At 37.3% G+C, this 23,100-nt stretch overlaps 3 protein-coding genes across 3 annotated transcripts in view; all 3 read left to right on the top strand.

Annotated features, from left to right (window-relative positions):
* The window catches only part of LOC136269577 (E3 ubiquitin-protein ligase TRIM71-like), an 85,597-nt gene that overhangs the window by 52,900 nt on the left and 9,597 nt on the right, over window positions 1-23,100 (top strand). The window lies entirely within an intron of this gene.
* LOC136270521 (dynein axonemal heavy chain 2-like) overlaps window positions 1-23,100 on the top strand; it is a 38,325-nt gene that overhangs the window by 396 nt on the left and 14,829 nt on the right. The gene's annotated exons all lie outside the window — the stretch shown is intronic.
* LOC136270519 (dynein axonemal heavy chain 2-like) lies at window positions 535-19,083 on the top strand. Its single transcript, XM_066068180.1, has 26 exons — window positions 535-740; window positions 1,059-1,175; window positions 1,398-1,539; window positions 3,108-3,394; window positions 3,574-3,738; window positions 5,828-5,953; window positions 6,209-6,424; window positions 6,745-6,895; window positions 8,549-8,698; window positions 8,807-8,939; window positions 9,428-9,572; window positions 10,226-10,425; window positions 10,858-10,984; window positions 11,149-11,335; window positions 11,691-11,896; window positions 14,686-14,811; window positions 14,940-15,131; window positions 15,700-15,891; window positions 16,034-16,218; window positions 16,528-16,753; window positions 16,881-16,997; window positions 17,398-17,547; window positions 17,851-18,027; window positions 18,140-18,214; window positions 18,343-18,493; window positions 18,859-19,083. Exons 1-26 carry the CDS (start codon window positions 627-629, stop codon window positions 19,011-19,013), a joined length of 4,212 nt encoding a protein of 1,403 aa, XP_065924252.1. The 5' UTR covers window positions 535-626; the 3' UTR covers window positions 19,014-19,083.

A 23,100-nucleotide genomic window follows, 5' to 3' on the forward strand; every position in this document is an offset into this window, starting at 1 on the left:
CAGAATCAATTTACAAAAAGGTTTATGTTTTGTTTTGATGTGATTTCCTAGACTGCTGTTTATACTCTGTCCCGAGTTTTTGCTTCCACCACTTTTTGCTTGATATTTCAATAATAGTAAATACCTTTGTGCTCAAACTACGTTCATCCACTAATATGAAAAATGTCCAGATTATCTGTTTTGAAACGCCCCCTCTACCGCTTCAGGTTTCAATACACATCCAAAAATTGAAAGTCTACGGAGATTTTGCATTTGATCAGCCATTAAAAAGCCCGGATGATAATGTTAAAAAATTGCGCGATGTATTCCGAGTGTATTCCGAATGGAGAAAAGATGTAAACATTTCCCATTACAAATCTCCGTAAGAAAATTGTTTTCGTTCCTGTGAAATTTTATGAGTGAAAAGGGATAATTGTTCAATGAAGATATCTTGGATATATTCCCTTTCATCTATTTCAATTGTATTTCTTTCACAGGTATGTGTATTTTTATTAAAAATAATCAAAAATTGATGGAAGCAATAACTTGGGACAAACTATAACAAGAAGAACGAGTTGGGAGGAGCAGCTGACAAACTGAGGAACGGTCTGAGTAAGATAGACGACACGAGACAGAAAGTGGAGAAGATGTCGATCGAGCTGGAGGACGCGAAGACGAAGGTGGCCCAATTCCAGAAGCAGTGTGACGAGTACCTGGTGATCATTGTACAGCAGAAACGAGAGGCCGGCGAACAACAGAAGGTAATGGGGGCTAAATAACTGTCGGGTGTCATAGTGTAGATTTTGAAGGAAAAGGCTTTAACATTCAAAGAAAGAAATTTAATTTACGTAGTTAATCAATACATTCATAAATATTCATGTCAGTAATTTCCTCTCTGCATTTATTGTGGAGGCACCTCTCCACCAAAAAATGACTAATATGTGAACAGTATGATTATAAGTAGGAAATACAAAAAGAATAAATAAGTCCCTCTTAAAGATTATGTCAACAACTTGATTAACAAATCTTTTGATTTTGTCAACAACTTGATAAACAAGTCTTTTGAATTTGTCTTTCAGTCTGTGGCTCAGAAGGGAGAAAGGATTGCAGAGGAAGAGACCAAGTGTCAACACATGGCCGATCTGGCTCAGCACGATCTGGATGAAGCCCTGCCCGCCCTACAGGAAGCCATCGCTGTAAGGAACAGTCTCTGCTTTGACTTGTTTAGTTTAAGTGAATCGCTCTTTTCTGAGGTGAACAGAGAGGTTATATAAGCAATGTGTTGTTCAATTTTCCAGGCTTTAGAGCATGCAAGGAACAGTCTTTGTGTTAAATACACCCGTTAACTTCTCTTTCTCTGAAGTGTATTAAGATCACTTACTCTAGTGAATAAAGAACTGAATCAATAATGTTTTCAGGCTCTTGAGTCATTGAACAAGAAGGACATGACAAAGATTAAGTCGTACGGACGTCCGCCCTTGCTGGTAGAGAAGGTGATGGAGGCCGTGATGATTCTGAGGGGCAGCGAGCCGACCTGGGCCGAGGCCAAGAGACAGCTTGGTCAGTACTCTGAAAAGCTATACACAAATAATTCTGTACAATAAAACTAATATAATATATTCTTATGTATAGGGAAGCAACAAGACAGCTTGGTCAGTGAATGAATTAACCCACAGCCCCCAAAATGCTTGTAATACAATGATTGTAATGTATAGAAAGGTCAAGAGACAGCTTAATTAGGCAGTGCTCAAACAATATTGTTACAAAGCCGGATTAAACAGTTTACCTTAGATAGATTTTTTCTGTCAGTTATTGAACTCTATTCAGAAAACGTCTTTCTTAACCTAATGAACAACTTGAGGTGTTGTTATTAGGGCCCCGCAAGGATTTGCGGGTGCCCTATAGTAATCACTCTGTCCGTCCGTCCTTCTGTCCGTCCGTCTGTCACTCTTCCGTCCACAAATTTCCTGTTTTTTTCTAATAACTTTTTTTATGGTTGCCCAATCAAGTTCAAATTTGGTATGGTAGTTCAGTAGGCAGAAATACATATTTTGATGCTAAGTTTGGTTCTCTATGTCTTCTGGTTTGGAGCTGGGGTGGTAGGGTAGATTCCTAACTATGAATAAGAAGAATGGGCAAAGAGAGATAACTGCTGAGAATGAATGGGCAAAGAGAGATAACTGCTGAGAATGTTACCATTGTATACATGGAAGGCTGTGCAATATTTGTCCTTTGGGATTAATTAACCTTCCACAGGAAGAAAATCCTAAGCTTTATCTTTATCTGTCACATTGAGATTAATTACTGCACTGCCTGTGTCTGCAAATGAACTTTGTTTTGAAGTTAAGGTCAATTTTGAATGATGTGTAGTATTGTGTACATTCTTTGAAATATGGATTTAAAATAAAATATTCATATTTTATTTTGGTTAAAATACCGTACACAATGATTTATAATAATTTTATTGAATAGAGGCAAAGCCTAGGTATCATTGCATTGGTATCAATTCTTTGTTTTTTTAACAAATTTTATTTCATCCCATGTTAACCCACTTTATCCCGTGGATATGACTTTTGATATCCCACAGTTGTGACATTACAATGGGATTTGCCTAGGCATAATGAAGTAAAATAATGTAGAGTTTTATAAACAGTGTAAACATTGATTGCGGTGTATAAAATTTGGGATAAATAGAATCTCATGATTTGTAGTATAATATGATTTTTATCCAACTTGTATGTTTTATCCCCTCACTAAGGCTCAAGAAAAAAACACTTTAATTGTGGGATGAAAATCATATCCAACTACAAATCACGAGATCCTATATATTCCAGTTCTTTACATCTTCTGCCGTGCATTTATTTTTCATCATTGTTAATATAAAGAGGATGGAATTCAAAGTTTTTTTCACTTCTCTATATTAATTGTCATAGCGGGGCCCTTCCTGACTGGTCAGTTTTCTAGATTCAATAAATGTTGTCCAATCCTTCTCTATTTTCTTTCCCTCATGTGACCTATCTTCAGCCAAAAGAATTCTTCGTACCATACGGAGATTGATGAAACATAGTTTAATATCCAGTTTATTCAAAAAGTTGCAATGATTGAATTTCTTTTTTATAATTATACAGGAGAGTCTACCTTCATCAAGCAGTTGATGAACTTTGACAAGGACAACATTTCGGACCGTGTGCTGAAGAAGATCGGGAGTTACTGCTCCCAGTCAGACTTCCAGCCGGACATCATTGGGCGTGTGTCTGGGGCGGCTAAGTCACTGTGTATGTGGGTCAGGGCCATGGAGGTGTATGGACGCGTTTACAGAGTAGTGGAGCCCAAGAAACAGAGACTGAACGCCGCCATGTCACAGCTTAAAGAGAAACAGGACGCACTGGCTGACGCTAAAGCCAAGCTCGCCGAGGTAAAGTGAAAGTGTGTGTCAGATGTGTGGTGTATGTCGTCGTAGAAACAGGAAGACCGTATATTGCTGGAGATTTAGAATTACTATTATTGCATACTATTACAAACTGCATGGCATGCATGTGGCTGAACTGACTACATATGTCAAATTTATATTAAAGGAGTTTGAATAATTAACAGGTTGAAGCCAAGATGGCTGAGTTGAAGCAGCAGTATGACGAGAAGCTCGCTCAGAAGGAGGAGCTTAAGAGGAAGGCCGAGTACACTGAGCTCATGTTGGAGCGAGCCACCAAACTCATGTCTGGACTCGCCGGCGAGAAGGAGCGCTGTCAAGAGACTGTCAAGGTAACGCCACTAGTAGTCTGTCTACCATTCTGTCAACCACTGCCTACCATTTTGTCTACCATACTGTATACCTCTGTATCTACCATTTTGTCAACCACTGCCTACCATTTTGTGTACCATGGTCTTCCATTCTGTCTACTACTCCTACTCCGTCTACCATTCTGTGTACCACTGTATACCACTCTATCTACTGGTGGATCTAGTACCATTATTTACCACTGTTTCCACCAATGTAACGACTGATCTGTGACTAACTATATGTATCAGTTTATCAATCAATCTACCAGTCTATCTATCTACCATTGTATTACCTGGTCTGTGACTAACTATATGTATCAGTTTATCAAATAGTCTACCAGTCTATCTATCTACCATTGTATCCACTGGTCTGTGACTAACTATATGTATCAGTTTATCAATCAATCTACCAGTCTATCTATCTACCATTGTATTACCTGGTCTGTGACTAACTATATGTATCAGTTTATCAATCAATCTACCAGTCTATCTATCTACCATTGTATTACCTGTCTGTTACTAACTATATGTATCAGCTTATCAATCAATCTACCAGTCTATCTATCTACCATTGTATTACCTGTCTGTTACTAACTATATGTATCAGCTTATCAATCAATCTACCAGTCTATCTATCTACCATTGTATTACCTGGTCTGTGACTAACTATATGTATCAGCTTATCAATCAATCTACCAGTCTATCCATCTACCATTGTATTACCTGGTCTGTGACTAACTATATGTATCAGCTTATCAATCAATCTACCAGTCTATCTATCTACCATTGTATCAACTGATCTGTGACTAACTATATGTATCAGTTTATCAATCAATCTACCAGTCTATCTATCTACCATTGTATTACCTGGTCTGTGACTAACTATATGTATCAGTTTATCAATCAATCTACCAGTCTATCTATCTACCATTGTATTACCTGTCTGTTACTAACTATATGTATCAGCTTATCAATCAATCTACCAGTCTATCCATCTACCATTGTATTACCTGGTCTGTTACTAACTATATGTATCAGTTTATCAATCAATCTACCAGTCTATCTATCTACCGTTGTATCAACTGGTCTGTGACTAACTATATGTATCAGTTTATCAATCAATCTACCAGTCTATCTATCTACCGTTGTATCCACTGGTCTGTGACTAACTATATGTATCAGTTTATCAATCTATCTACCAGTCTATCTATCTACCATTGTATCCACTGGTCTGTGACTAACTATATGTATCAGTTTATCAATCAATCTACCAGTCTATCTATCTACCATTGTATCACCTGGTCTGTGACTAACTATATGTATCAGTTTATCAATCTATCTACCAGTCTATCTATCTACCATTGTATCAACTGGTCTGTGACTAACTATATGTATCAGTTTATCAATCAATCTACCAGTCTATCTATCTACCGTTGTATCCACTGGTCTGTGACTAACTATATGTATCAGTTTATCAATCAATCTACCAGTCTATCTATCTACCGTTGTATCAACTGGTCTGTGACTAACTATATGTATCAGTTTATCAATCAATCTACCAGTCTATCTATCTACCATTGTATCCACTGGTCTGTGACTAACTATATGTATCAGTTTATCAATCAATCTACCAGTCTATCTATCTACCATTGTATCAACTGGTCTGTGACTAACTATATGTATCAGTTTATCAATCAATCTACCAGTCTATCTATCTACCATTGTATCAACTGGTCTGTGACTCACTATATGTATCAGTTTATCAATCAATCTACCAGTCTATCTATCTACCATTGTATTACCTGGTCTGTTACTAACTATATGTATCAGTTTATCAATCAATCTACCAGTCTATCTATCTACCGTTGTATCAACTGGTCTGTGACTAACTATATGTATCAGTTTATCAATCAATCTACCAGTCTATCTATCTACCATTGTAATTAACCGGTCTGCCTTACTATGTTCCACTGCCTTCTCTAAGCTTTTGTCATTTGTAGGTTTAATATATAGAGGGTTATGTTGATATATTTTGTACCTTAACTAATCTGGAATTTGTGTAACTCTTCAGGATCTGGAGGAGAGAATGGGCTACCTCTCTGGAGACTGCCTAATGGCCGCTGCCTTCATGTCCTACATGGGGCCCTTCTTGTCCAACTACAGAGACGAACTGGTCCAGAAGAAATGGATTGAGGAGGTACTGTGTGAAAATTGTAAACAGTGAATTCAAGATCTACAAAAAGCTGATTTGAGGACATTTTTGTAAACAGTTATCGAAATTTGATTAAAAATTTTGTGTTAAGTGTTTATTGATGATAATTGTTTTCATATGAAAGTTGCAATTCGATGCATTGAACTTTGAGGCAGGTTTAACCTGGTTTTGTTTGTTTTACTTGAGCCTGCTAGTCCTATATTTTGCATTTTACAATGATAGAATTGTTGTAATTGACAGGTTCGTAAGCTGGGAATTCCCTGTGCACCAAACTTCAATTTCTGTGAGTTCATGGCCAAGCCGACCCAGGTCAGGGACTGGAACATCCAGGGGTTGCCTAGCGATGCCTTCTCCACGGAGAATGGAGTCATCGTGACCTCATCGAATCGGTGGCCCCTGATGGTGGACCCTCAAGGTCAGGCCATCAAGTGGATCAAGAACATGGAGGCCTCACGAGTAAGTTGACTCTCTCTCTCTGTAAGCATGTATTGTCAACATTTCATCAGTGTATGAAATAGTCCTGGTATTCTTTTGTAAATCATGACATTTCTGTGTTTACTTTCAATTTGTTTTCTTTTTCATTATGATTATTAACACTCTTCACAATGATTAAATGACTAGTGTAAACAACTATGTTTACAATTGCTTATTATCTATTGAAACATTCTGATTTTAGTCTTTGGTCTATTCACCTGATCATAATATTTAACTTTTCTTTCAAGAACTAATTTGTTTGATCCATTGTGCTGATCACTTGCTATTCTGTGTCTGTCTAGGGCCTCAAAGTGATAGACTTGCAGCAGTCGGATTACATGAGGACTCTGGAGTCCGCCATCCAGTTTGGTCTGCCGGTCGTCTTGCAGAATGTACAAGAAAAGCTGGATCCTTCCCTGGATCCAGTGCTGAACAAGTCACTGATGAGAATAGGTAGGGAACTCAAAACTTATCAAACAGGTCTCTGATAAGAATAGGTAGGGACCTCAATAACTTATCAAACAAGTCACTGATCAGAATAGGTAAGAACCTCAATAACTGATAAAACAGGTCTCTGATGAAAATAAGTTGGGACCTCAATAACTGATAAAACAGGTCTCTGATGAGAATAGGTAGTGACCTCAATAACTTATCACAAGAGTCTCTGATGAGATTAGGTAGGGACCTCAATAACTAGTTAAACAAGTCACTGATGAAAATAGGTAGGGGCCCCAAAACCTTGTTAAGCAAGTCACTAATTAGAATAGGTAAGGACCTTAAAAAGTAATAAGACAAGTCACTAAAGAGAATAGCGAGGGACCTCAAGAACTAGTTAAACAAGTCACTGATGAGAATAGATAGGGAACTCAAAAACTTATCAAACAAGTCTCTGATGAAAAAAAGTAGGACCTTTAAAAAGTAATTGAACAAGTCACTGATGAGAACAGGTAGGAACCTCAATAACTAGCTTAACAAGTCTGTGATGAAAATAGGTAGGGACCTCAAAAACATATCAAACAAGTCACTGCTAAGAATAGGTAGGGACCTCAATAATTAGTTTTAAAAGTCTCTGATGAAAATAGGTAGGGACCTCCTTATACAAGTCACTGTTTAGAAAAGATACTAGATAGGGACCTCAAAACTTATCAAACAATTCACTGATGTAAATAGGGTGGGACCTCCTTATGCAAGTCACTGAATAGAAAAGATACAAGGTAGGGCCTCAGAAACTTATCAAACAAATCTGATGAAAATAGGTAGGGACCTCTTTATACAAGTTACTGAGTATAACAGATACGAGATAAGGACTTCAAAAACTTATCAAACAAGTTACTGATGAGAATAGGTAGGGAACTCAATAACTAGTTAAACAAGTCTGATGAAAATAAGTAGGGATCTCCTTATACAAGTCACTGAATAGAAAAGATACGAACCTCCTTGTACAAGTCTCTGATAAGTAGGGACCTCCTTAGCTTACTCAAGTCAGTGATGGAAATAGAGAAGGACCCCCTCAAACCATTCAGTGGTGAATAAAGGTTAGGACCTTCCTATACAAGTCACATAGGAATAGGTAGGGACATCATACAAGTCAGTGGTGAGAAAAGGTTGGGACCTTCCTATACAAGTCACATAGGAATAGGTACGGACATCATACAAGTCAGTGATGAGAAAAGGTTTGGACCTCCTTAACTTGTACAAGTGTCTGATGAATATTTGAAGGGACATTTTGAACTTAAATTAATCAAATTACTGAACAGATTAAAATAAGTAGGGGCCTCATTGTACAAGTCACAGAATAGGTTGAAAACTCCATGCACAAATCACCAATGAGTAAATAAATTGACCTCCCTATTCAAGTCACTGATGAAGATGGGTAAGGACCTTCCGATATGAGTCACTGATAAAATAGTTAGGAACCTCCTTATAGGAGTCACTGGTCAAAATAATTAGAGACTTCAATAGTTTTAGAAGGTTATTCTGTACTTACGGCACTTATTAATAAGCAGATTTAAACTGTTAAGATGAGAATTTTCCTACCATGGGAACTATTTCTATTCTATTTGAACTTTTTTTGAGTTGAGAATTTGTTTGTTTGTATGTTTGTAGGTGGAGCTTACATGATAAAGCTGGGAGACAAAGAGATTGAGTACAACCCAGAGTTCCGATTCTACATCACCACTAAGCTGAGTAACCCCCACTACACGCCCGAGATCTCCACCAAGTCCACCATTGTCAACTTTGCTGTCAAAGAGCAAGGTACGGTCTCTGTCTGTGTATTTATCTAGATTGTGTAATATTGTCTGTGTTTTGATTGATTGTACAACAAGGAATGTGGATGATGTAATGTACTGCATCTCCTTGTAGGTCTGGAGGCCCAACTGTTGGGAATCGTGGTAAGGAAGGAACGTCCGGATCTGGAGGAACAGAAGGACAGCCTGGTCCGGAGCATCGCGGCCGGGAAAAAGAAACTTGTCGAGTTAGAGGACGAGATTCTCAGGTCTGTGTCTTTGTCTATATCTACAGATCTTTATATATGATATGTAGTATCTAGTATTAAATGTACATGAAAAAATGACTTACGAAGCTAGAGGATGAGATTCTCAGGTCAGTCCAAGGGGTAGCACCGTCAGAATCATAACTGATATCTGTGGATAAAATCTTGTACCACTAAGGGATCACAATTTTTTTGTCAGGATCGGCTCCACTCTTATCTTGTAGTGTTTGCAATAAAGGCACAAGATATATTCAAACTATTGTACCAAAATAATTTTTAAGAAATGATTTAAAAATTGACATTTTCTACTATCCCCCCCCCCCCATCCCAAAGCAAAAAAAGTTGATCAGATACTCTTTGGGAAAATGATCCTTCAAAAGCTAAAGAGGAATTCAATGTACATGTAATGATTTGTAGAGGGATACTATAAATAATACAAGACAAACTTCAACTAATTATCAGTATTTGACATCCACTGATTCTGATTGTAGGCTGCTGAATGAGACCAAGGGCTCACTGCTGGACGATGAACAGCTGGTCAACACACTGCAGACGTCCAAGATTACCTCACAGGAAGTGACGGAGCAGCTACAGATCTCCGAGACGACCGAGGTCAAGATTGACGCTGCCAGAGAGGTGAGTGACAAGGACATTATTATCCATGAGATCAAGTGTACATACTTTATCCATGAGATAAAGTGTACATACATGTAATTTATCCATGAGATAATGCATACATACATGTAATTTATCCATGAGATAAAGTGTACATACATGTAATTTATCCACGAGATAAAGTGTACATAATTTATCCACGAGATAATGCGTACGTACATGTAATTTATCCATGAGATAATGCATACATACATGTAATTTATCCATGAGATAAAGTGTACATACATGTAATTTATCCACGAGATAAAGTGTACATAATTTATCCATGAGATAATGCGTACATACATGTAATTTATCCATGAGATAATGCGTACATACATGTAATTTATCCATGAGATAAAGTGTACATACATGTAATTTATCCACGAGATAAAGTGTACATAATTTATCCACGAGATAATGCGTACGTACATGTAATTTATCCATGAGATAATGCGTACATACATGTAATTTATCCATGAGATAAAGTGTACGTAGTGATTTTATGCACTGAAAATTGGATTTTATAAGATGTATGATGAAAAGAAATCTGTACATTTCTAATTGTCTTTAGATGTGATTTCAATTTGATTTGATAGAGATTCTGTAGCATTAATTTTGTTTTCTGCCTGCAGGGCTACAGACCGTCTGCTCAGAGAGCCTCCATCTTGTTCTTTGTCCTGAATGACATGGGCCGCATAGATCCCATGTACCAGTTCTCTCTTGATGCCTACATAGAACTGTTCATCATGTCCATTGAGAAGAGTCAGAGGAGTTCCAAACTGGAGGAGAGAATTCAGAACCTGAATGAGTACCACACCTACGCTGTTTACAGGTAACGCTACATGTCTCTACCCATGATGCCATGTTTTTTTTCCCATGATGCCATGTTTGTCTACCCATCATGTCATGTTTCTCTTCCCATCATGCCATGTTTCTCTACCCATCATGCAATGTTTCATTACCTATCATGCCATGTTTCTCTACACATCAAGTCACACTTCTTTTACCCATCGTGCCTAATGCTTTACTTTAAGTTTTTTTTCCCATGGAAGCTTTTTTTATATACCGGTAATAGCTTATTTGATTTGCTATCTGTCAATGATGGTGCCAAATTTTAGAATTAGTCTTAAAAAGTGACAAATATTTTTTGGTACGTTTATTGTTACAACAAAATTTAAGATATATTTTCCTATTTATTGCTTCATAATGAATTAGAATTTAAAAAAAACATTGGACAATAAATTGTGATAATTGTGTGATGTAGGTACACCTGTCGCGGTCTGTTTGAGCGACACAAGCTGCTCTTCTCCTTCCAAATGTGCGCCAAGATCCTGGAGGCAGCCAGCAAAATCAACATGGACGAGTACAACTTCTTCCTGCGTGGAGGAGTGGTCAGTATCCAAGAGTATTATTGAAAAAAGTGTTTGTTGTAAAATAATTTTGGGAACTTCAAGAGAAATTTTCGTGGGTTCAGTATTAAGCATTTTGGTCATATGATGTTAATGCAGTGTTTCTAGGTCACTGTTTGACCCCTGACCTCTGACTCTGTCCCCAGGTACTGGACCGTGAGAACCAGATGGACAACCCGTGCTCGGGATGGCTGGGAGACATGGCCTGGGACAACATCACAGAGCTGGAGAAGCTGACCAACTTCCACGGCATCATCACCTCCTTCGAGCAGTACCCCCGTGACTGGAACATCTGGTACACTGCGGCCCAGCCAGAGACCGCCCCCCTACCAGGTCTGTACTGTTTGTAGTCACTGTTAGGAATGGTAGGTACTGGTTCTATATAATAAATTAACTGTAACAGCCTTATACAGGGATGACATTTGAAAAGCAATTTATATTCTCTGCATAAGCAGTTTACAAGGCATATACGAAAACTTAAAGTTGTATATGATATATCTTGCATAAGTGTGAGATCTCAATAATCCTTGCCAGGAAGTAAGAATATTATTATTGTACAAGTGGCACTGTGATCCTCTAGATTCAATTTCTAGATATGGAAGTTAGAGAAATTAAGGCTCTCCTCTATGAATGTTTATTAAGTAACAGGTGATGTAATTAGTCTCTTTACCTCTGTCTTTAATCACAGGTGAATGGGACAATGCGTGTAACGAGCTACAGAGGATGTTACTGGTCCGTTCCCTGCGTCCTGACCGAGTCTCCTTCTGTGCCACCTCCTTCATCATCAACAACCTGGGGTCAAAGTTCACAGAGCCACCTGTCCTTGACATGCAGCAGGTGGTGGAGGACTCCACAACTAGGACACCCCTCATATTTGTCCTGTCCCCAGGAGTGGTCAGTATTCACTACTGGCTCTAAAAAGTACTGAAAGTGCCCTTTTTTACTGATAGTTTCTGATATTTACTGATATTGTACTGTTAGTGCTGAGAATTGCTGATATTTACTGATAATTTTACTGCTGTTACTGATAATTGCTGTTGGTTCTGATATTTACTGATATTTACTGATGCTTTTGCTGTGAGCTCTGATAATTACTGATATTTACTGAGATTTACTGTTGGTACTGAGAATTGCTGATAATTACTGAGAATTACAGGCAGGGGATTTTTAAGAGATTAATTTTAATTACTGTAACATGCAAATTATATTTATTTAAAATTATCGGTAAACAAATACCGGACATTTTTTAAAAAGAAATATGTAAGATCTAACTAAAGTTTTATCAACAGTAACTTCTTTTTTAAAACCACAAAAATTAGATTTGATTATTCTTCTTATAATCTGCTTATTTATTTCAATGCATATTTTTTCTGTTTGTTCTTGTTCTAAGTTTTATTTCAGCTGATTAACACAATTCAGCACATAAATAAATGAATGTAGAAATTGCAGAATTGCTATATATCCCATCCCCGTGCGCCAATCCACTCGATACTACAGTGTTACATTGTTTATATAGAAGAATCCATAGTAACAAAAAAAATATAAAGATTTTAACCACTTTATGTAATTGATAAACATCTATTTAATGATTCTAAATTTTGAGCGATCAACTCTTTAATTGAACCGTGTTAAATATTTATAATTATAAACTTAAGATGTTTTTATCCCGGCCATAATCACTAATTTTGTTTTCAAAATAAAATCAAACACTTTTGTTTCACATTGTATTTCCCGGCCATTTATATTTGTTTATTCTGAGGCTGCAAGACATATACACAGGTGGTCAATTTTCACACCTTGCCACAGTCACTCTGTCGTGTATATATTCTGAGCGCTGTCTGTTAGTTCTGAGGGTTTTCTTGATCCCAGACATACCAAAGAATCTTTTCAGCGACTGCCAGACATATACACAGGTGGTCAATTTTCACACCTTGACGTGGTCACCCTGTCGTGTGTATAGTCTGAGTGCTCTCTGTTAGTTCTGAGGTTTTTCTTAATCCCAGACATACAAAATATTTTTTTCTGCTTGCTTTTAGGCGTGGAAATTAAATATCTAAGCGTTCATAGATTACGGAAAATCAGTTAAATTGTGTGTCTTATTTTCAAAATTATATAGCCGCTGGTCATATAACCGCATACAAGTGCATGAATAAAGTATTAATGAGAGAGAGAGAGAGAGAGTTTTTCAATCAAATCGCTGTTGCAATCGGTGGTTATGATACTGTAATGGGACATAATCATGCTTATGCCTTTCTGCATTGACACCTCAAAATACGTTATAATAGATTATCTGAGAGAGAGAGAGAGAGAGAAAATTAAAGCATGATGAGCTGTAACACTTTTTCACTATATTAAGCTGGTGTTCTTTGTAGTCTTAGAAAAGTTTACACTCGAAATCTGTGTTTGAAATGGTGGTTGTGATGCTGAAATAGAACTTTATCGTGCTAATGCCGTTATGCCATTTTGACTCGGAAACTCAAATTTTAGGACTAGATAATATATGCGAGCAAGAGAGAGAGAGAGAGAGAGAGCAGGGTGGGCAGATTTACAATAATAGAACTAGATCATGACAACATTACTAGCCGTGCAACAGAAGATATATGTATTAAAAGAGAAAGAGTGAAAGGTCAGACAATAAAAATTATTCTTCGCAGATTCTTACCTATGTTGATTTCAGCAAATGGTAGGAGAGAGAGAGAGAGAGAGAGAGAGAGAGAGATTATTTATCCAACTTTTTTTAATCAATTGAATGCGGAACAAATAAGATGATGAATATGAAAATCATTTTAATACGTTATTTATATTGTTGTCAATAAAAATAATACTTTTCTCTTTGAATAAATATTCTCAAGATCATGGATTCCTGTATACGGATATTACGTAATGTCATACACAAGGTGCCAGACTGACAATTTACAAGGTTGAATTGCGACATTCAAACCTCTTGATCTGCTGAAAGTATGTATACTATACACAGATACTGCCTCGCTAATCTTTCTGTGAAGTAAAACATCAAAGACATTATAAAGTCCTGACCGGGTATCTCTCTATTTTGAAAAGAAAAATAATCATGTTAAGAATTATGGGGTTTTTCATTGTTGAAAAAAAAATGTCCACCGCATTTGGAAATTAAAATTTTTGTGGAGTCTGCCTTAAGTTTAAGTACCAATTTTTGACCGGCTTTCTGATCTGTGAGTTTCCGAAGTTCAAAAGAAGCTAAATATCAAATAAATAAAACTTAAGAATATATAATTTAATAAATTGTGTTAAATCTGAAATATGTGATATTTAATAATTAAAAGACAATGTTTTAGGCCTTAAAATATTCTCAGTAATTATTAGCAATTCTCAGTACCAACAGTAACTCTCAGTAAATATCAGTAATTATCAGAGCTCACAGCAAAAGCATCAGTAAATATCAGTAAATATCAGAACCAACAGCAATTATCAGTAACAGCAGTAAAATTATCAGTAAATATCAGCAATTCTCAGCACTAACAGTACAATATCAGTAAATATCAGAAATTATCAGTAAAAAATGGCACTTTCAGTATTTTTTAGAGCCAGTAGTGATTTGTCCTGGGCTATTCTTGTAACAAAGTGTTACATTGAAAGTATAAGGGATTTTACAAAATTAACAATTCTATACTCAATAACCTGGTTATTTCTTTGTATTTGTACAGGACCCTACAAGTTCCCTGATCCAGCTGTCTGAGTCCAGTGGGATGGCCCAGAGGTTCTATTCCCTCTCCCTGGGGCAAGGACAGGCTCCCATAGCAACCAGGATGATCAAACAGGGCGTGAGAGAGGTAGGACCATTTTGTGTGTCATTTTTCCAAAACCTTTTTTGGGTCGCAACATCTGGGTAATTTTGGCCATCTGTCATATGACTGTTAGTTCAATATGGGTTACTGTTTCACTTGTCTGATTGTTTCAGGGTAACTGGGTGTTCCTGGCCAACTGTCATCTGTCGCTGAGTTGGATGCCCCAGCTGGACAAGTTGGTGGAGCAGCTCCAGGTGGAGGACCCCCACCCAGAGTTCCGCCTGTGGCTCAGTAGCAGCCCCCACCCTGACTTCCCCATCTCCATCCTACAGACCGGCATCAAAATGACCACAGAACCACCAAAGGTAAAACAATCAAAAGTCTTGGGTGGGGAGGGGCAATAAATAGAGATGATTACAGAACCACCAAATGTAAAGCAATCAAAACTCTAAAGAGGGGAGGGGCAATACAATTTTAATAAAGAGGATTGCAAAACCACAAAAGGTAAAGCAATCAAAAGTTTAGGAAGGGGAGGGGCAAACAAAAACCACTGATGGTAGGGCAATGAAAAGTCTTGGGTGGGGAGGGGCAATAAATAAAGATGATTACAGAGCCACAAAAGGTAAAGCAATCAAAACATTAGAGTCAGGAGGGGCAAAAAAGTTACCAGAAATCTAGGGAGGGGCAAACAACAACTCACCATAGGTAGGGCAATGAAAAGTCTTGGGGAAGACTGTAAATCAAAATTGAACAGGCAAGAAAGATTAGTGGGTGTGTGATAATTTCTCGGCAAGCTGATCTAAGTCTTAATATTTGTCTTACAAAAATTTTCATAGTTGGATAGACAAATAATGAATGTTGGCTTAAAAATACAATTTTAATGTATGCCATGTACAAAAATTATAAAAAATCAAGTAAGTGTTTTTGTTACAGGGACCGAAGGCCAACATGAAGCGTCTGTACAACCTGATCACGGAGCCTCAGTTCCAGCGCTGCACCAAACAGGACAAGTACAGGAAGCTGCTCTTCTCGCTCTGCTTCTTCCACTCTGTGCTGCTCGAGCGACGCAAGTTCCTGATGCTTGGATGGAACATCGCCTACGAGTTCAACGATTCAGACTTTGAGGTATAGAAAAGGGACCACTTTTCTGAATTGTTTTTTAACTCCAAATATTTTCTTGTCTCTGTATTTGTTGCCATTTTTGTTGGATTTGACAAAATTAACAAAGGTCCTATACTAACTACTGATTGTTGACAATATTCCCCAGGTATCGGAGAGCATTCTGAGTATTTACCTGGACGAGTATGAGGAAACCTCATGGGAGGCCCTGAAATACCTGATCGCTGGAATCAGCTACGGTGGTCACGTCACGGATGACTGGGATCGGCGACTGTTGGTGACTTACGTCTCCGATTTGTTCCAAGACCAAGTCCTCAGTGTGCCTTTCTACAAGTAGGTTATATCTACTTTAAGACTGCTCTGATACTAGTATTAATGGATCTTTATCTCTGTCTGTTAATTCTGGATAAATATTTTCGCTTTTTGTATGAAATAATAAGATGAAGATAGATTTCAATTTTATTTAGTTAATATTAAGATTTTTGATGGAACAGGACTAAAAATTAAAAGAATTTTCCAAGTGTTACTTCTTAAAAAAAAGAAGTAAAACTGTTGAATAATTTAAGAATTTCTTAAGTAACATATAATTAAACCAAAGTACTAGTTAAAAGTCATTTATTTGTTTTATTTATTCTTATCCAGAGTGTCCTCTGTGCCGACGTACTACGTGCCCAAGGACGGTCCCCTGTCCTCCTACAAGGAGTATGTCAGCATGCTGCCTAATGTGGACCCCCCGGAGGCGTTCGGTCAGCACCCCAATGCGGACATCCAGTCCCAGATCCAGGAGACCAGGATGTTGTTCAACACACTGCTGTCCCTACAGCCCCAGATCTCTGCTGCCAGCGGGGGCGAGAGTCGCGAGGACAAGGTCAGTTTTAGATTTGAGGAAAAATGCAAGGATAAGGCCATTGTCAGACTTTAACCTACACTATATATGTTAAATCAATGACACTGTTTGACATGTATATCTGATTGCTTCCTATGTATTACTACAGGTCCTAGATCTAGCAGCCAACATCTTCAAACAGATCCCAGAGAACATCGACTACGACAACACCGCTAAAATCCTGTCTGTCGATCCGTCACCATTGAATGTGGTGCTGCTTCAAGAGGTGGGTGTTACACATGTGACGTCGGTCTGTCTGTCAATCTGTCTGTCTGTCAATCTATTTGTGTTTCTTTTGATATCTTACTGTCTCTCTAGCTCCATCACTCTCTCTTAAGTTTCTCTCACTTTCTCTATATATATCTCTCTCTCTCTCTCTCTCTCTCGCTCTCGCTCTCTCTCTCCTTATTGCTGTGAGTAAACTAACTGACTGTTCAGATTTAATAGAACAATGCCCTGATTGAGGTGATTCTCTCTCAATCCTTAAATCTATAACTGACTCTGTTTAATACATATATACTTATATAGCGATAAAATGCCCTGATGGAGATTCTCTCTCTCTCTCTCTCTCTCTCTCTCTCTCTCTCTCAGTAAGTTAACTGACTGTGACTTTGTTTTATATACAGATTCAGCGGTACAATGCCCTGATGGAGGAGATTCGTCGCTCGCTGACCGACCTGGAGAAAGGTATCCAGGGTCTAGTGGTGATGACTGTGGAACTGGAGAACATATTCCAGTGTATCTTTGATGGCAATGTCCCCCCGTCCTGGTTAAGGGTACGTCCTCTCTTTACAACATTCAATGTTACATTTACACTGTCAAACAGTTCAAAGTGTGTCAATTATAAAGAATTCTTTTATGTTGAATAGAATAATTCCCAGGTTTGTCAGTTAATACCCCTCCCCCCTTTCCCATTTTATTGTTTGTAGGCATACATGTACCGGTACCCCTTACAGACGACCCTGTTTGTTAGGTTTTTAGACTTCCATAATTTCATTTTTTGTAGACGCAGCCCTCACAATCAACAGCATTGAGTCCCTATTTGTCCCATATTTGATGTATTATCACATGTTTTGTAGGCGTACCCCTCACTGAAGCCCCTGGCAGCCTGGACCAGAGACCTGGTACAGAGAGTGGAGCAGTTTGAGAAGTGGGCCCTGACCGCCCACCCTCCAACCATCTTCTGGATGTCTGGGTTCACATTCCCCACAGGATTCCTGACCGCTGTCTTTCAAACCTCTGCTCGTATGAACAGCGTAAGTTGTACATTTCTATGTCACTGTTGTAGGAATCAATGAAAGCTAAGTTTTAAATAATTTTTATAAATAACAATATCTTATTATTCATTTGTCATTGTGTGTTTTATAGGTATCCGTGGACTCGTTGTCGTGGGAATTCAGTGTGATGACGGTGGATGACTCCAACATTACCGGACCACCCAAGGTAACCCCCAATGTTTATATATATAGCATTGATTTAATTTAATTTTGTTCATTTACAGTATTCATTATATGCTGTGCTTACACTACAGTTATACAGTATTCGTCATAAAGGGCTTGTTTGACTTTCAGGACGGTGTGTACATCAAAGGCCTGTTCCTGCAGGGAGCGGGTTGGGAGAAGAAGAACTCTATCTTGGTGGAGGCTAACCCCATGCAGCTGGTGTGTCTGATGCCCACCATCCACTTCAAGCCCGTTGAAAACAAGAAGAAAGTTGCTAAAGGTTCGTCTCTCCAATAATTAAATACTGTAAATTCCTTATTAAACGCGAGGAATTAATATTTGCCTAAAATTGCAGAAAACAGTCCTCAAATATTACAAAGTCGATGTTATTATTTTTCAAACAGTGTTGAACTACAGGTGTATATGAAATTAAAACAAAAAAATAAGTGTTCGCAATTTAATATTCTCGCAATTTGATGCGAAACAGCAGAATCACGGAATTAAGTACATGCGTACTTGTGTGAAATAAAGAATTTACAGTATGCCAAAATTGATAATACATGTATCTGTAAAAATCAATCCATATACAGATTGACTATATCAAGCTGTAGAGTCGTAATGACCAATGTTTTTTTGTGTCAACAGGAATGTACATGGCCCCCTGCTACTACTACCCCAACCGTGCGGGAGGCATGGGCAGACCCTCCTTTGTGGTGGCCGTGGAGCTGAAGGCGGGAGAGAAATCACCGGACCACTGGGTCAAGAGGGGAACCGCCCTGCTGATGAGTCTGGACTACTAACTCTGACAATAACATCTCCCTGTTATAAAATGGAGAGATCTTCCTTTCTGTGAAATATGTCTTCTATTTTTGTGTGGAAAAAATAAATCTGAAAACATTGAATCCCTGAAGACTACAAACTTCTGTGATCTTTAACTATCTGTGTGTAAAAATTCATCTGTAAGTGATTCTGTGTACATACATGTGTAACCCATGTAATGAGATTTCTGTGATATCAGATACTAGAACAATCCAAAAAGAATATAATGCTATATCTTGGTAGATGATCTGCAAGACTTTAATCTTGTGTGACATTTGATAGATCTGTGAATTGACTTGTACACCACACACACAGCTGACAAAGCAGTGCTCTTATTTTTGTGATATCAATTATATTGATAATTGTGCAACTTGTTCTATGAATATTTATAGGGGTTTTTTTGTGTGCATAAAACTCATCTCGCTATATGTTGTTTCATATATCATGGTATTAACATTCCATTGTTTTATTTTTGAACATTAATTTATTGAATCTATTAAACTTGTTGAATTATAAAGAATCTCATGTTTTTGTTTCATTTTTCTGTAGAAGGTGACAATGTAATGACCTGGTTTCTGACCAATCATATGATTTATGTGACAGCGTTTCTGACCACATCTGGTGACAGCTATAGTAACCAATGTTGTATATATGTAACAGGTTGTGAAAAGTCAAGTTTCAAGCAGGATTCGAACCCAGGGCCTCTGGCATACCGTGCCAGCACTCTAACCACTGAGCTGTTGAAACCCGATTATTGATTACAGCGAATTACAGAATACCGGTAGATTTTTCAATAGCTTGTTGGATTGCTCAATAGGGTATTCAATTTGGTCAGCAAGGTATCACGTCAGGTTTAAATCTAGGTCCTGTGGTTACCCAAGTGTAGATTGTTATTTTGCACTCAACCAATTCATTTGGCACAAAGAAAACCTGTAGAACACTCTCTCCTATTGTTAGCTATTCTATTCATAGATCTTTAAAAAGAATGTTCACCTGGACAGCACTGGATTCTATAGAACATCAATTCTGCTTGGAGTAATTTGAATTTTGTTTTTCAAACAATGTAATTCAAAAGACATTTCTGAAGAAACAAACAAAAGAGAAAAGCATAACTTTAAGAATTACGGAGATATTTTTTTCCTGCAAAAAATCATTAGACATTTTGGTTCCCCAATTCCTGGTGCAACATACAGCACTAAGAGTATTTTTGTGCTGTGACTGCTTCATTAGTTCAGACTTTTATAGCAGTAATGTAGGACAACAGGGAGAAACAAAAAAGGCCCAAATGTGCAAATGTTTACTAGATTAACTCACTTTATCGCTGTCATACCTGAGTAATCACATGACCTAGATTTAAACCTAATGTGATACCTTGCTGACCAAATTGAATACCCTATTGAGCAATCCAACAAGCTATTGAAAGCTCTACCGGTATTCTGTAATTCGCTGTAAAAGTCACACACCTGTTGACCCTGTCACATTCTCTGTGGTAGAAATTTGTTTAGTAGAATTCTACGAGTGAAGGAAAAGTTGTGAAACATGTTCCTAGGGAGTGACCGTGGGATTTGTAACTTGGGCGCCAAATGTAACAGGTTGCGGAAAGCCAATTAAGTCTCAACAGTGACTTGAACTCAGGGTCTCTGGCGTACCGTGCCATATATTTACATCTTTTTAAACAAATATATAAATTGATCATTAAAAGAAATGAAATTAACTACATAATTTTAAATGAACATGTCATTAGTACGTTAGATAAAAGAAACAGAAAAAGTCTGACATATCGTCATTATTATTTCGTGCAGTCCGTGATTTTTCTAAATTGTTAGTTGATGAAGGTTTTGACAAATCGATAAACGGGGTGTGTAGATTTCAGTCCTGTCAGATTTTTCAGAGCTATGAACTACAATCAATTTCTGTAAGAAATAGAGGGAATCATACTTGGTGGTGGTAAATATATGACGAGTTACATATTTTCTCTGCAATGTCGCTACCTTCATATCCATCATCACCCCCCCCCCCCCCAAAAAAAAAATAAAACCCCCATTTTATAGATTTTTAAAAATATACCGAAGACAACATACTTTATTATAATAAATAGAAAGCCGGAGAAACACATCCAGGGGAAAACGTGTCTCCAAGAAAAACGTACAGGTACATTTCCTCTTGGAGAAAACGGAACCGAGAAAACGTAGGGCAGGTCTATTCGCCGGAATGGCGATGTAATATACGTAGTGACATGTATAAAAAAGTCGATAACTTGTGTTGTGTATAAGCTATCGTCATTCGGTTTTCAGTTTTTTCATCTATGGATATAGGGCTATCGAAATATATAAAACTATTTTAGATAATTAAATGTTTAATATGCAAAACCTTTGCCGGAATGAGCTATGGTCGAAAAAAATAGGCGCCGGAATGAGGTAGTCGTCTTAATAAAATAGTTAATATCTCAAAAAGTTTTTAACATTTTTTCATTCGGACACGATTTTTTTTATTATTACGACCATATCTTTGAAACATGTAAAAATTGAATCCATATGTTTTGATTTGATATATAAAACCTTTGCCGGAATGAAATTTTTTCGTTGAAAAAGAATGCCGTTATCGTGCAGTCATTCCAACATAATCACCTGTATTGTTAATACCCTCGAATATTTTTTTACTCGGTATAAAGATTTTTTTCATCCTGAGATATATACCTTTCAGAAAATATATAGTTTTGTATGATAAAGTAATATTAAATGCTCAAAACCTTTGCCGGAATGAGAATTTTTCACACAAAATTTACAAATCTTAATCGATTCACTCAGGTATCGCTCAGGTAAAGAGGCCATAATACAAAGAGGTGTGAACAACGCCTGTAATTAAAACACATGTACAAGATGAACTCTTCAACATAGACCATCTATAGCATTAAGTGCTTAAAATACAATATTTCTTAAATATAAAAATATATATAAATATGCAAATTTAACATACCCATATAAATGGTGGTTATTAGAATTAATAAAGTCATCATGTCGTTCATTATAAATAATTATCTATAATTGCTTTGCTGAATTTAGTAGGACAGTACCAAGCTAAAAAAAAAATAGCTGTTTGTCCATGTAAGCCGTGATGATGATTTAATTGTTTAAATATCAAAGTGAATAAGAATGTACCAAAATTAAATATATAGAAGCTGTTTGCCCATGTAAGCCGTGATAATTAGGATCGAATGATGATTTAATTGTTTACATCAAAGTGAATAAGAATATACAAAAGCTACATAGTTTGAAGCTGCTTGTCCATGGAAGCTGTGATATGTAAAATTTATGGATAATTAATTGCTACAAATAAGCATTGATAATGAAATATCTCGATGTTCATTGGTTGAAAAGAAATTTAGAATCATATATAAACCCCTGTTAAAGTAAAACTCTTCACCTGCTAATATCAACCTGCCTCTTACAAGTTATAATAGTGCTCTCAAAAGTGCGTGATCTCTTGTGAAATTCTGTGTTTGTGTTAAAGTGAAAAAGTGATTGATATATTGTGAAATTGTGAGTTTACGTTCAAGTGAAAAAGTGCGTGATATATTGTGAAATTGTGAGTTTGTGTTTAAGTGAAAAAGTGCGTGATATATTGAGAAAAAGTGTGTTCAAGTGTGTAGTCTGTCTTATTCGTGGGAGATTCGCATCTGAAGTATCTTCACCATGTTCAGCTGGAGGACAACACCGCCGTCCGTTGTACATCAGGATTTCGCGTAGAACAGATGTGGGCCCTCTTCTCCGGAATTGTCAAAGACCACGACATCATCGTCCTTCATGCCCGAACCAACAACGTCCTCAGGGAGAAATCGTAAATAAGATCTGAATGAGTTTAAAAACTATTCAAGGATGCAATAAAATAAATTATATAAATATATTGTTATAACAAATTAATAAAAATAAAAAATACTGCTGTGGCCCTAATACGATTCCGTAGGTTCCTTATTTAAAATCATTGACGATTTTATTAGGTGCCGAATTAACCAAGTGACGAATTTACCCCCTACACGTTTGTACCGCAGCAAATAACCATTGATGGACG

Source organism: Magallana gigas, chromosome 8 (assembly GCF_963853765.1).
Source record: "Magallana gigas chromosome 8, xbMagGiga1.1, whole genome shotgun sequence".
Classification (NCBI taxonomy): Eukaryota; Metazoa; Mollusca; class Bivalvia; order Ostreida; family Ostreidae; genus Magallana; species Magallana gigas.

Bases quoted from the DNA above. Each gene is read 5' to 3' on its own strand.
- LOC136270519 (XM_066068180.1), top strand. From the start codon at position 627: ATGTCGATCGAGCTGGAGGACGCGAAGACGAAGGTGGCCCAATTCCAG. The intron at 9,573-10,225 runs GTGAGTGACAAG...TTCTGCCTGCAG, and splicing joins AGATTGACGCTGCCAGAGAG to GGCTACAGACCGTCTGCTCA. The intron at 16,219-16,527 runs GTAGGTTATATC...ATTCTTATCCAG, and splicing joins CTCAGTGTGCCTTTCTACAA to AGTGTCCTCTGTGCCGACGT.